Genomic DNA, 15361 nt, shown 5'->3' on the forward strand with positions numbered 1-15361 from the left:
GGTTGTGGATAGGGGTTTGCCTTAGTCAAACCCCGGTTGAGGAATCAACCTTGAAATAAAGTAATTACAAATTCTTAAATGTAAATGATAGAAATGTATACCTTGTAGATCTACAATTGATGATGATGATGATTGCTTTGCTTCTTGAATGTAATCACAAATGTTGTATGAAATGGCATGTAACATGACAAAACACTAACACACACACATGCTTGTAAATGAATGTTGTAATGTTACTCCAATGGATGAATGAAAAAGACACATGAAGAAGAAGACTTGATGGATGCTTGATGAAGACCTTTCGCTTATTATCCTTATCTTGCCTATCGTATACTTCATCTATTGAATGAGGGAATTGGATCTCCTATTATATATGCCTAAGAGGATTAATTTTCATCCATCTAAGGCCGACAAAGAGAGATTTAAATCGTTGAAGAGAAGATTAAGAAAAAGGAGCTAGATGGACCCATCTTAGGGCCACCCTAAGAGGGGGGATAGGGGCGCAACGCCCCTGTCCTTCCCTATTTTGGGGCCCGAAGAGGTTCTTAAGGAAGCACAAGGGCTGAAACAAGGGGAGACTTAGGATGGAAGCACAGGGAGGGGTCTTAGTCAAGTAGAAAGATGTTGTCGCAAAGGTGAGGGCTTAAGATGTGGTCGAAATTGTGAGGGTCGCAATTTTAGGACACTACACATACTGGATTAACAGGTTTAACAATCTTAGGAAAATCCTTAAAAACTTGTGTAGAACTGATCTTGATCAATGAATCAAAGTTTACATGACACATTCTTCTATGCCACAACCAACTCTCATCTATCTTAGCAATCAAATAACTTTTCTCACCAACATTCAAATGAAAAATGTTACCTTTAGTCTTAGTTCCAGATGCAATTTCTATACTGGAGGTATTCAAGATCTTGCATTTATCGTATTTGAATTGTAGATCATAACCCTTATCAACCATCTGTCCAACACTCAAAAGATTATGCTTCAAACCTTCAACATACAAAACATCATTAGTGTTATTCTTACCATCAAAAGAAATAGAACCTCTCCCACAGATTACATAGGCTTTGTCATCTCCAAATCTAACTATTCCACCATCATACCTTTCCATGCTTACAAACTTTATTATGTCACCAGTCATATTATGTGAACAACCACTGTCAATCACCCATACACCCTTTTCTTCTACCTTTGCAGCCAAAGATTTCTCCTCAACAGAACAACTAGTGGAATCAATAAGCACAGGTCTATCCTCTTTAATGGCAATAAACACAACTTCATCTGCATCATAATAACAGTTCTTCTGGTTCCTAAACTTTCAAGTAAACTTATAAGGCTTATCATACTTTTCATGCTTCTCATATCTATCATTCCTATCATGCTTATCAAACTTATCATGTCTATCATACTTAGCCATTCTCTCTGGGCATCTAGAAGCAAATGTCCTATCTTATTACAAGAAAAACATTTCAAAGGCAACTTTCCATCATACTTACCGACATTTTTAGGCAATCTTCGGGAAATTAATGCTTCAAGCTCATCAAGCTCTCTTTCTTGCTCTGCTATCTCTCTTCTATCTCTTTCATATCTGGATATCCTGCACTCATCAAGATCATATTTTTGCTTACCAGATACTAATGATGATGCTTTGAATGCTCCCATACTTTCCATGTGATTCTCCAAATTTGCTCAACTCAAATGTAGTAAGTTTTCCAACCAACACATCTCTTGTCACTATAGTTACACTCTAGATCTCATTAATAGCGGCAACCTTATGTTTATAAGCAGGAGGCAAAGATCTCAGCACCTTAGCAACAATCTCATCTTCTTCAATCTTTCCACTGACAAATCTGATACCAAGGACAAGATCATTCACCTTAGCCATGTATGAATGTATGTTCTCATCATCTTCCATCTTCAATGTCTCATACTTTCCTTTTAAACTATGCAACTTAGCAACTTTCACTTGACTATCACCTTCATACAAGATTTCAAGCTTCACCCAGATCTCATGTGTGGTTTGAAGTTCCATAACATTTATCATTTTAGAATCTATTAGGGCACTAAGAAATGCTTCCTTCACTCTGATGTTATATTCAGATTCCTTAACCTCGTCAGGAGTGGATGGTCCATTATGAGGAACAACATAGGCATTCTTAGTAATCTTCCAATAATATTCTCCAAGACATTTCAAATGCACCTCCATCCGTCTCTTCCACATAGTATAGTTGCTTCCATCAAACCTCAGACTGTCCTTCTTGAAAAGATTACCATGAGCTACCATCCCAGATCTCCTCAAGTGATTAAGCTTCTATCGAAGGATCTAGATCTCATACAAATTGGTAGCAACAATCAAGAAGGAAGACTGAGAGGGGGGGGGGGGGGTGAATCAGTCTTCACCGGATCACAACAAATTAAACTTCAAAACATTAACTAATAGACTGTAGCAATAATGGATAAGCAAATTAACAACAAGATACACAACACCAAGATTTTTGACATGGAAAACCCGGTTAAGGGAAAAACCACGGTGGGAACCTACCCATAGTAAGGTGATACTCTGCAGTAGTATGTGAAAATATTACAATGGGGAATGCACATGCATTCAAGCACACTGCTTAGAGCTCACTGCTCAAAAGATATATGCCCGAAAGGCTACAACCCTTAGGGAAGTCTCACTAACTTGCAACATGATTTAGACTACAATCTGAAAGGAATGAACTGCAATGATAGCATCTACAAATGCCTGCTGACAGTTTCGGTTAAGAACGATTGTCTACTCTGCAACACCAATCTCACCTCAACACTTCACCGAATGATAACTCTCTTGTTTGCACAACCATCTATCTCTGATAATGCAGACATAATATCGACACCTAAATTACATATGTATCTCACCTATATATACAAATCATCAACCTTGATAACAAGGTCGGCTAAACCCTCAACCCTCAACTCATAATTACAAAAATTACATTGCACGATACAAAGATCGACCACCAGACCAATATTATGATTTACATTACATAGCATTGACCTAATTCAAATTCCCAAATGATTACATCCACCAGAAATCCCACCAGGATCAACCACAACATGTGACACCACCAGAAATACTGCATAACACGAAAATCATCACCGGTTCATAGAAATACCAAAAAATTGCACAACAATCAATGTGGATCGACAAAACAAATAGGACACGACTAGGAAACACCAACAAGAACGTTAGAATCATCTAGAGCAGTTTCACCAACACCTCAAGTTTCAAATCTTCATCGGTCAAAGTCACAAAGCTCAAGAACACAACCAATAAGCAATTGTCACGAGGAAAGATAACTTGTAGAGAACCAAATCATGAACCATCTGAAATGAAGATACACAAGATCATCCCAAACAATAATCCAAAGTCTCAGCACAAGATCTGATCACATCAGAATATACCAGAGGAAATACTGGATTCTGCAGAACAGTGATCAACAAAACCAAACTACAAAACCAGATAAAAAAATCCTCCCAAACTCACCAAAATAGACCATGGGAATATGTTGACATCAATGAAAACAACATATCCTAGTAGCAATAATGATCAACCGAATCCAACAGAGTATTACCTATCCAATTTCCCCTTTGAAGTGTGAACAAGGCACAATATCTAACTAGTCATTAGTTAGGTCCTATTCACCCATGTTCACATTTTATGTTTACTTAGGGATTTAGAAATATTTCTAAAAAATCTATAGCATACATGCGATCTTACTTCGAGTTGTCTCATGACACAACATTAAGACACGTGTCACAATCTTGTCTTATTCGATCTCTCAACCTTTCCTATATTAGCAAGGCCTCATGTACATTATATAAAAGTACTATCACTGATCCATTATTGAGCATTGTAAATTATTGCACCATAATAACCCTCTTGATATAATCCCTTATGGAAGGACATCTTTGGTTTTGTAGGTGATCTTAGCATATAAGAGTTGACTATCAACTCTTACAAATTAGCCAAACAAGTAAACTATTTTATCCACCTACATTCTAGCTTGAAGTAATGATTACCATGGCGGAACCTTACATTGTAAGGGTAAGTGTCAAAATGTTCACATCTCCAAGGGGAATACACTCTCAAATATAAAATGTTTGGCCTTGCCCTAGGAAGTTGTCATATTATTTTAGGAACCCATTGGCTGCACACTCTTGGTCCAATATTTTAAGAGTTTTTTGAACTATAGATGCAATTTTCTAATAATAAGCTCTAGAAACATACCTTATGGGGACTAAAAATAAACTCCATTAACATTGTTAGCTCTCATCACATGGAAATGTCATTAAAAAAGGGTTCTCATAGGATTATTAGCCAACTTTATGCTATCCGGCTCAAGAAATTCTTTGTGTCCAACCCACCCAAGGATCTACATGAAATTTTATCAATCACTATGCATCTATTGGAACCAACTAGAATAGAATGTCATGTTGTCTTGAATATCATTTAATTCAACTTGTACCCAAGAATACAACTCCAAATATTCACCCATATTGACCTACCCATTTTCGCAAAACACAAAGATGGAGAATTTGACCTAGGTACTCTTGGATACTATGGGGTTATTTGACCTAACATTCGTCATTAATCCTTTCTAATCCAATTGGTGCATAAAAAAGAAAGGGTGTTTGCACCTCTACATCACTTTATGAGAGCTAAACAAAATAATCATCAAAATTAAATTTCTAATTTCATTGGTTGCTGAAGTTTTAGATGAATTTCATAGTGCCCATGTTTTCTCCAAGCTAGATTTATGGAGTGGCTTCATTAGATCCACATCAAAGAAGAGGATAGTCCAAAAATTTCCTTCCACACTCATGATGGTCATTATGAATTTCTTGCATGTCATTTGGCCTTAATAATGCATTGTCCCCATTTCAAAGCTTGATAAATAAGATTATATATCCATTACTTTGGAAATTCATCATAGATTTTATGTTATATCCATATTTACAATTACACTAGGGAAGATCATGTGATATACTTGGGAAATGCCCTTCAAATCCTTTTTGCTAACCAATTATGTATCAAATGCTTTAAATATTCCTTTGGTCAAATTGAGATCAAATAACTTGAGAATATTATTTTTGGGGTTATGTTGGATCTCAACAAATAAAACCATGTACAAATGGTCAAACACCACAAACTCAAAGATCCTTCATGGAATTCTCAATGTCCCAAAATACTATCTCAGATTTGTTAAGGACTATGAAAAAGTTGTTAGCCACCTTATAGTTATGTTAAAGAAAGATTCCGTCTAGTGGTCCTTAATTATCTAATTAGCATTGAGATACTTAATTATACCATGTGCATGACTCTAGTTCTTGCTACTCTTAACTTCTTCAAAAGTTTCATCAATGAAAATGATGCATTAAGATATGGAGTGGGTATCTTGATGCAAGAAGAGAAACCCCTCATTTTCACAAGCAAGTCCCCAATTGGTAATTGTAGACGTATAAAAATGACCATATTCCTAAATGAATATTTTTATGTTCATTTCTCTATTTAATTAAATCCAATTTAATTGAATCACCTGCATTCTTCTATTTAATTAAGTAAATTACTCAATTTATTTAAATTAAATTCACTAGACTTCTTTTTACCATTTAATGAATAAATCATTTTATTCAATTAAATCCCTTCTATCCACTTTTAATTAAATTCAAATTTAATTAAATAGTTTATCCTAAATTGAATAATTTTAATTTATTTGATTTCCCCAATTACAACCAAATTGAATGAAATTCATTTTATTCAATTAAAAATCCTATTATCCTTCCATCCACTTGCAAAATCCTACATCTCCCACTTGCTTCCTAAACCCTATTCCTAAATTCTTCTAGACTCTTCTAATCACTTCTAAATTAACCTAACCCATCTTCTAAACTTTGTCACATCCCTAAACAAAGGGAAGTCACTTCTCAAACCCTCAAAGTCTTCAATAACCATTAAAGGCTCCAAGTCTCCAACAACTTTCTCTTACAAACCATTAATGGTTAACTCAAACCTCTTACATGGTTAGAGACTTTTTGCCTAACTTAACCTCCATCCAACCCAAGGGTCTCATCAAGCATTCATTGCTTTGACCATGGTTATCTCTTAATTATTTGCACACGAGTTTATCCTTTGATAAAAGCTTAATCCAATGGGTAATCTTAACTTAAGCTTGACCATTACCCCTAAGATAACCATGAGGTCTTCTCAGGCATTTAATGTCTCCAACCCCTTTTCTCAACCAGTCTTATGTTGACATCTGTCACCATTTCATTGGTGCCAATTGCAAACATGGATTCCCAACTTTCAAACTCAACCCTTGATTAACTCTTTCAATCCTGGCCATCCATTGCCCTATTTTTGCTATAAATAGAGCTCTCATCCCTCCATTTTGATAATCCAAGTTTTTAGTATCATACTTATGCTCAAATACATTCAAGCTTTCATTTCATATATGCTCATCATTTAGCCTCTCTTTTCAATAGAAATTAATCTAATATGCATTTTAGAGTATTTCTATTATCATTAGCTTAAATCATTTATAGTATGCTAGGATAGTTTGTTTACTAACCTTGTCATCTTATAATTAGTTTATTGCATTTCTAGAATCATGCATAGCTTAGGATGCATCTCATATTAAAATCAACAAAAGCATCCCTCGTTCTTGCATTTGCCATCCCTAAACCATTTTGCTCAGTGATCTGAGAGCAAAAACATTAGTTTGAGGGACCGTGCAAGATAGAGAACCATGGAACCATCCTTGGGAAGCTGAGTTATGCTTCATAACTCCATAGCTTGCACCAAGAAGTCCTGTGGGTGTGTGAGCAAGGCTCCATAGAGCTCCGTTTTTCGCATTTTGAGTTCTATCGACTCGCTTTTCCCGCATACAGTAATATTATTTGTTGTTCAACCTATGAGAAGGAAACACTCACTATTCTTCATGATGTCCACAGATGCCAAGCCCATACCTTGTTGGTAGGTACTTTTTGCATTATAATTGACCATTGTAGCCTCAAGTTTTATTTGACCAAGGAGTCTCTTCTCTTGAACAACATAAGTGTGTTGTCAAATTGTTATGCTATGACAATTATATTTACTAACAAAAATACCAAAATAATGTTGTTAGATCAATTTGAAGATAACACTTCTTTGAGTGATTTTTTATTGCCCACAAATACTTGGATAAGTGAATTACATTAAGAATGAAGCAACACGATAATCATGTTTAACATCTCACCTAACAACTATTGAATTATCCCTCTTTAATGAAAAACTATCTAAGGGATGGATCTTATTTGTGATATAAAGCTCATCTAGTGTTAACTTTTTAGTTGGCTTTGTACTATTTTGTCTATATTTATTGCCACCCCATTTGTTGGTCACTTCAAGTTTCTAAAAAATATAAAAGAGTCTAGTATATTTTTTAATAGGAAAATATAAATAACATCAAGTAGTTTGTGGAGGAATGCATGACCTATAAACGTAAAAAAAGGTGAAACTATTGCAACCCTTGACTAGTTTCAAGCATTGCCCATTCCTATTAAAGTGTGGATAACTATGTCCATGAATTTCATTGAAGGACTTACAAAGTTTATAGGGAAGTTAGTCATTCTAGTGGTGGTAGAACACCTCTCCAAATATGCTTATTTATGTGTCCAAGTCCACCCCTATTCTACCTCCACTATTTCCTAGGCCGTAGTTGAACAAATATTTTACCTCCATGGTACATACATGTTTCCATAATTAGTGATCATGATCTACTTTTCATTGCTCACTTTTGGCAAGAACTTCTCCACCACCATGGTACTCAACTTAAAATTGCTCATAAACATCATGGCCGAATCAAATTTACCAATAAATGCTTAGAGACCTATTTATGTTCCTTTCCTTGCAATCAACATCATTGTACAAGATGATTACTATTGGTTGAATGGTGTTATACTAGGTCACTTATCATATAAAAACCAAGATGATTCTATATGAAGTCATGTATGGTCGATTGCTACTATCTCTCTAAACATGCATACTAGGCACCTCAAAGGTTCATAATGGATTCCACCCTTCACACCCTTGAGAAAAACTTCCACTTGATATTAAATTGCATGAACTAACAAGCCAATTTACATCTCTCACGATGCACTTTTGTTGCTAGTGACATGATCTTTCTTTCACTTCAACCATATAAACAATTACCTTTAAAATTAAAGACTCATAAAATTCACCTTTAAGATTTTTACCTATATGAATGGAATGACCCGAATTCTATGTAGATTGACCTTGATCATATGACCACTGAATGTTTGGCCCACTCTCCCCCTTTGAATTATTTCTTTAACATTTAAATAATTACACCCTCTCCCCTTTAATCATTTCTCAACGCATAAATTATTTGGCCCTCTATGTGACCCTCTCCCCCTTTAATCATTTCTCAACGCATAAATTATTTGGCCCTCAATGTGACCCTCTCCTCCTTTAATCATTCCTTAACACACTTAAATTGTTAAGCCTTCGCCTTCTAATATCTTATATCACTTAAAGTTATTTCGTCCTCAATACTTTTAAATATTTTCTTAGAAATCAATGTATTTGGCCATCTCCACTTTAATCATTTCTCGGTTATATTCAAATATAAACACATATAAGTTTGGTGGGTGACAACCGTATAAGGTCAGCGTCAGGGAAATAAAAATAATAAAATAATACTGGCTGATTCCAACAAAACTCGAATTTCGACACACCATTATAATATTATAATATTATTTATGTCTCTTTAAAAAGAATTGCGTTTAGTGGCTCAAAGCACTCCAAACTCTCGGGAATTAATTTACACCTTACAATGTTGGGTTATTTAGTAAGCTTATAATTTCCGTATCCATTAAGGATTTACATACTTACTTTTAGCCCAGAATAACCGTCCGTACCTTTCACTTACTCGCCCGCATTTCCATAGGATCTTTTTTTTTTAATTGATTTTTCCTCCCAGATATCGTCTTTAGATAAGTTGCGTATTCTTTTGTATTTCATATTGCTCGATACAATTTTTCTTTGACATAATTTGATTTAGGTATGGTGTGATGTTTGCATTAGATTTTGGTGTGATGGATGTTAGGTTGTCACATGAAGAAATTTTGTTGTGATCAATTGATTCTTAAATTTGGCATGTTTATAAATGTTTTATTGAAATTAATATTATAATTGTTATAATTTTAATTCGTTGTATTTTTAGAGTTGTATGTATTGTAGGAAGTCATTAAGTAAATAGAGAGGGTGTCTAGAGTCTATTTGATTGATTGTATATAATATAGAATGTACGCAAAATATATGATTCTTAAATGATGTGGTACTCTACATTAATCATTATTTACCACCCTTGATGAAGGGTAGAACCATTCTTAGATTAGGAAAAGTATGTAAGATTGTTTGGTCTATGAATGAGGGAAAAGTACTTGGAGGATATTGTCTCTCATTAGAATTGATTTACTCTATAATGCTTCCTTAAGATCTATATGACATATGTATTTAAAAATGATTTCTAATTATTTCACTTGTTTCTTTTTAGTGATGTTATTTACCTATATGCTTATGGATAGGTAGTTGTTTTCATAATTGATTTAACAATATCTTTAATTTTCTATATTTCATTAAAAAAATGATCAATTGAATACTTTTCTTAAATTCAAAATAATTCTAGAACATTTTTTATCTTGAAGATTAATTGTGATCTTACATTCTAAACTATTATTTATAGTGTATCTTTGTCAAGACATAACTATTCTTGATTTTATCAAAGGGATACTAGGCTGACAATTTTTATTGGCAATGTAATGCTCCATGGCAACCGTTTGAGAAGACTTCATTACTAATTCGGTTTTCCCATGTCCTAGATGCCTCCATATGCCTACAAATTCTACATTTAATTTTTTCATATTTTAGTTCTTTGAAATGAATGCCAAAAAATTAGATTTGGAAGTTGGAAAGTTCTCAAATTCTAAGGTTGTGGGGAAGGCCCAAGCTCAACAACTATTATGTGTTTTACATTGGAGAAGTTTTGGGCAAGTGAAGATAGTAGCTATGATGTACAAGTGTTTTGCAATGGTATTGAGGAGTTTTGGTAGGTTTTATGTTCACAACTATATGAGTGATTGGAAGTTAGAAGTGATCATGTGATTTCTCATTTATACGGTCTATTGCTACGCACATGGCTTGGTAATAAAGGGTGAACTATTCTTGTGTAAGATTCCCCTAATTAGTTATTCCCTTAGAGAGGTCAACATGCAAATGACATGACATAATGAAAAAAAATAAATGGTAGATTTTGGTCATCATGCACAAGATTGAGTGTTGGAGAGCGATATGATGCGATTTGGTAGTGGTTTTTGTGCTCTAACCTTCGATATGATCTATTCACAATTGTAGTTCTTTTCCCACTATGTAGTTGGGTTGTGAGATCTTTGTTAGTATCCAGGGTTTGTTTTTGGATTTCTGCAAAGGTTTATGTCATAAATACTTTTGTGGTTCTTGGCATATGCCCTCAAAGGTGTTGGGGGAAATATTTTGTTAATGCATTTGCTTGTATTATGATTTACGGATCTTGGTGAAGCTATGCTATTTGAGGACAAAGACACCCATAGAACCCTATTATATTATCTAAGAAAAGTAGGGTAGAGCTAAATGTATAGTGATATGTGTATATGTAGATAAATGAAAGTTAAAAAGAGCAGATCCAACTTCACACAAGATCCCTGTTTACATATCTAAGAACTTTTCTTCAAAATAACCACAAATCAAAATAGAAAATAACAAAATTAGATAAATATCATTGATTACACTATAAAACTCATAAAAATATTCTACTTGACTAATCCTAATATCTTATTTCCACTAGATATACAAATGATATTATAAAATAAAATTTATATAATCTTTACACATAATGTACGTGAGAGACATTGTACAATGTTTAAAAAACAGTGATATGGATAACATAAACTTCGGAAAAATAATAAATTAATAAAAATAAAAAACAAAGGATACACCAACTTGAATGTGCAAAAGAATAAAAGGACACATAACAAATGCAACATTACGCTAATCACATGATGATTCGATACAGAACAAGAATAATATAATCGCTATTAACGCCTGATTATATTATACTTATACATTGCACTGACAAACTTGTCAGACAAATCGAACAATTCATCGTTATTATAATAATAATGCATGTTAATCCACACGTCAACTCTCTAACACAAGCTGCCTCTCAATACGACAATACTCTCAAACATCACTCTCCTATTTGAAGTCCACTCTCACCCTCCATAGAACCGTGGTTTATTCCCTAACCGCCACGAAATCGCTCTTTTCAGTACATTGCTCCGCATTTTCTGCGATTGGCAGTTGGGCCCCACCAAGCATCCGGAATGTTCTGGATGGTCAAGCCCAGTTTTCTACCTGCCCCGTTAATTACGCTGGTTAATGTCAAATTAACATTGATAATGTCACCGGCAGCTTCCCTTCTTTTCCGACCTGTTTACCGCTTCCCTCGTTTTTGGCCTTTTTCGATCCCTAAAATATTTCAATGTTTTTGTGGGGCCCGCCGCATCAGAATTTAAAAGTATATCGAATATGAAAGAATATTATCAATTGATCATACATGACGTCACTCGATGTTTACCTTTTTTATTAATTGTGTTTAAGTGTCCGCACGAAGACGCATTTTAATAAGTGGCTGTCAAATTGAGCCACTAAATTATACCACGAGTAGTGCTGAACAATAAGTTAAGTTTGACGGCTGGCCTTGCATGTCAATTTGACGTCTTTAATGATCGTTCTTGCATGAAAATAGTTCAGGATTAAATAACCTAACTATAGTTCTTGTTTTTTAATTGAATAAAGCTGAAATAAATAAACCTAACTATAGTTCTTTAACTGGTGTTCTAAATATATAGGTGCACTAAGTTCGATAAAAGTAGGAAAAGAGAGAGAAAATACGGTCGTATACGGTCAAGTAGCTCTGTTCAGTTAATTACTTCGGGAACACGCTACGTACGACGACCACACGGCGAATAATAAGGGGGGAACATAAAGTATGCAACTCTCGAAGATGGATATGCTCTTTAGATCCATTTAGAGATTCTTTTCATTTATGTGGGGCAACATCTTTTAACCGCATATACCTTTTCAGTCGGTAAGTTTCCGTACTTCTCAGTTTCTCGACGGCAACGTTTACTTTTCCTTTCGTTCGCTTTAATTACCTTATCCCCGTTCCGTAATCCTACAGACGGCGTGAAACCCGTATGACTGTAATTTCTTTCTTTAAATATCGGTTCGGGTTGTAACTTCTGGTTTGTGCGATTGAAATGAGGAACACATTCTGTAAAGATTATCATTTGACAGAAGAGTTTGGCAGAGGCAGGTTCGGAAGTGTTTACCGCTGTGTGAATACGCAGACTGGAGAAGAATTGGCGTGCAAGGTCATACGCAAGGCGGATCTGCGCGACTCCCTGGACAGGGAGTGCCTTAATAATGAGATTTCTATTCTGAAATATGTGTGCGGCCATCGTGGAATTGTTGAGCTCAGGGATGTTCATGAGAATGATGAGTGCCTGTGGCTGTTGATGGAGCTCTGCGCCGGCGGAGATCTTTTTGACAAGATCGTTGAGAAGAAAACGTTTGGGGAAAAAGAGGCCGCCGTGCTGATGAAAAGCCTCATGGAGGCCGTCGATTACTGTCACCGCAAGGGCGTTGCACATCGAGACCTGAAACCGGACAATATTCTGTTTGCTTCCACTTCTTTCTCTAACAACATCAAGCTTGCCGATTTCGGCCAGGCTGCTTCCTTCTCTCCAGGTATTGCATTTGCAAATCTTTAAATTTTTTTCTTCTTTCCTTCAATTTCGATCGGCAAGCGCAAGCGTCCTTTTTTTTTAACCTAAATCTGTAAGATTTCTTCTCTTCTGGTAAATTCTTGGAAATCTTGCAACGCCTTTACGGCATTTCTTGTTCTTTGCTTTCTTAAAGTTTGATCAGCAAGCGGTTTTTTCTTCTGTAAGCCCTCCTTTCTTAGATTTTAACGTAAATGAGATGCAGGGGAAATGATGAGCGGAATAGTTGGAACTCCGTATTATGTGGCGCCGGAGGTGCTGCAAGGGAAAGATTACAGTGAGAAGGTGGATGTGTGGAGCGCAGGGGTTATTCTTTACATAATGCTCTGCGGAAATCCTCCTTTTAGCGGAGAAACGCCGCAGCAAATATTTGAGGCGGTTTTGCGTGGAAGGCTGCGTTTTCCAGATGATCCGTGGCTCACAATCTCGCATTCGGCAAAGGATTTGATCCGCCGAATGATCTGCAGAGATGTTCACAGGAGATTCAGCGCAGAGCAGGTTTTAGGTATTTTTGCTTCCCCTGTTTCTGCCGCTTCGGATTGATTTGTGAATTTTCTTTTCTTTAAGTTTTTTAGGGCTTAATTATTTTTGTTTTTCTTTGAACGGAATTTGTGAATTTTCTTCTTTTAAGTTTTTTAGGGCTTAATTATTTTTGTTTTTCTTTGAACAGGGCATCCTTGGGTAGTGGAAAACTGTTATTAATGGTTTCAATACCTCTGTAATTTTGTGAGATCTTTCTTCTTTCTTTTTTTTTTGATGAAACGATGTAACGGAATCCGGCTTAGCCGGAATGAGCGTGGGTTTCAATGTACGGCGGCTAAGAAACAAAATACAAATTGCGAAAGAGGCCGAGCTAAAAGCTGTTTGTGGGTTCCATTGTGGTGAATACACTTATGTATAGCGAGGGAGATCCGAGGGAGATCCGACAAGTAATGTCACGTTTGTTTAAATTGTATCTGAAACTATCGAGTATGTACACCTTGATGTATATATTCCTAGAAGCTAGAAAGCTAGAAGCTTGAAGCTTGAGATATTTGAGGGTAGAAATCGTTTTGAGATAGGGTTTATTGTAAATATTGTGACAAAGAAAGAGAAATACCAAAAAGCACTTTTTTTGTTTTTCGAGATGATCGTTTGATTATCTAAAGAAGGAAAGATATTTATTTTTAGAGACGATATAGTTAGAATGTGGGTGGATTTTTTAAGCTTTAGTGTGGTTTTTTTCATAGTGATAAATCATCGAGCTTTATCTAACATATGAATCTTAATAGGAAAATAAATTTGTTGCAAATTACATGCACTAATACATTTTTATATTTTAGTTTTTTTTTTTAATTTAATTTGGGCCTGTTCATATTTTAGTCTTTTAATTTAGTTATGCTGAGAGGCGTTCCTACAGCGGCAGTAGGGGGAGTGAAGGCATCCGTGTATACACTAAAGAAAACAGAAAAAGAAACCAAAGTAAGTGACATCTTATGGAATGCGAATTGTTTGTCGTTTTAAAAGTTGACGATATATTTTAATTATATTGTTGTGTTACTATCGTGGAAGACCAACCTTTCCATCTTGCTATCATCTATTTACAAGAAATTCTAGCTTTCATTTCAAGTCACAATCGCATTTATTTTGGACCTGAAATCACAGTTCCAATCCCCGTCACTAGAGTGCTTTGGGCAAAAGATTCTACTAACTTCTTGAGAAAAATAGTAAGCTTGACCTTGAATTCTTCACCACATATTGTCTTGATTTATGATGAAAGTAAGCTTGACCTTGAATTCTTCAGCACATATTGTCTTGATTTATGATGAAAGTAAGCTTGACCTTGAATTCTTCACCACATATTGTCTTGATTTATGATGAATTCTCTTAGCTTAAGCATTTCGAGTTTGTGATTATGTCAAAATTACATCTTTTACTTTCCAGTTTGTGATTATGTCTTACAAATGCTTCAAATTTGTTCTTATCATAGGAAAGGGAACACAATTTAATGGATTTGTGAATTAATGTACTTTTCTTGTTCTTTTTCTCTTCACAACATTTTGCTCTACTTGTGAGTTCTAGATTGATAGTCTAATAGCAGAAAAGATCCCTAGCCAAATAGACAATGAGATCAAGAATTTATGGAGATCATGAATGAGGAAAAGGTCTCCACCATCCCAGTGTTCATACAACTATATTAATAGAAAATTTGCAAGTATTTACTAATCTCTATTTAGTTAGCAATCAAAGTTAAGCTCATGATAGTAATCACACAAGCTGCAATAACAATGATGAGAAAGTAAGCGAATCATTTCTACTAAATGCAGATTTGAACTGATTGAAACAATTTCAAATTGCAGTTACACAAGTGTTTTGAGTGTAGAATTTGAAAAGTATGCAAATGGAGAATATGTAATGCATGGTAGTGCCAAGACATTAACACGTGGAAGT

General features: G+C 35.1%; 1 protein-coding gene across 1 annotated transcript; it reads left to right on the plus strand.

The window, feature by feature from the left end:
* The first annotated feature begins 12224 nt into the window (after positions 1 to 12224).
* On the plus strand, positions 12225 to 14056 carry LOC131065411 (phosphoenolpyruvate carboxylase kinase 1). The gene is made up of 3 exons (XM_057999911.1): positions 12225 to 12896; positions 13137 to 13436; positions 13602 to 14056. The coding sequence occupies exons 1-3, from the start codon at positions 12407 to 12409 to the stop codon at positions 13631 to 13633; spliced, it is 822 nt and encodes a 273-aa protein (XP_057855894.1). The 5' UTR covers positions 12225 to 12406; the 3' UTR covers positions 13634 to 14056.
* The last annotated feature ends 1305 nt before the right edge of the window (positions 14057 to 15361 follow it).

The sequence above is a fragment of the Cryptomeria japonica genome, chromosome 5, assembly GCF_030272615.1.
Source record: "Cryptomeria japonica chromosome 5, Sugi_1.0, whole genome shotgun sequence".
NCBI lineage: Eukaryota > Viridiplantae > Streptophyta > Pinopsida > Cupressales > Cupressaceae > Cryptomeria > Cryptomeria japonica.

Bases quoted from the DNA above. Each gene is read 5' to 3' on its own strand.
- LOC131065411 (XM_057999911.1), top strand. From the start codon at position 12,407: ATGAGGAACACATTCTGTAAAGATTATCATTTGACAGAAGAGTTTGGC. The intron at 12,897-13,136 runs GTATTGCATTTG...AATGAGATGCAG, and splicing joins GGCTGCTTCCTTCTCTCCAG to GGGAAATGATGAGCGGAATA. The intron at 13,437-13,601 runs GTATTTTTGCTT...TTCTTTGAACAG, and splicing joins CAGCGCAGAGCAGGTTTTAG to GGCATCCTTGGGTAGTGGAA.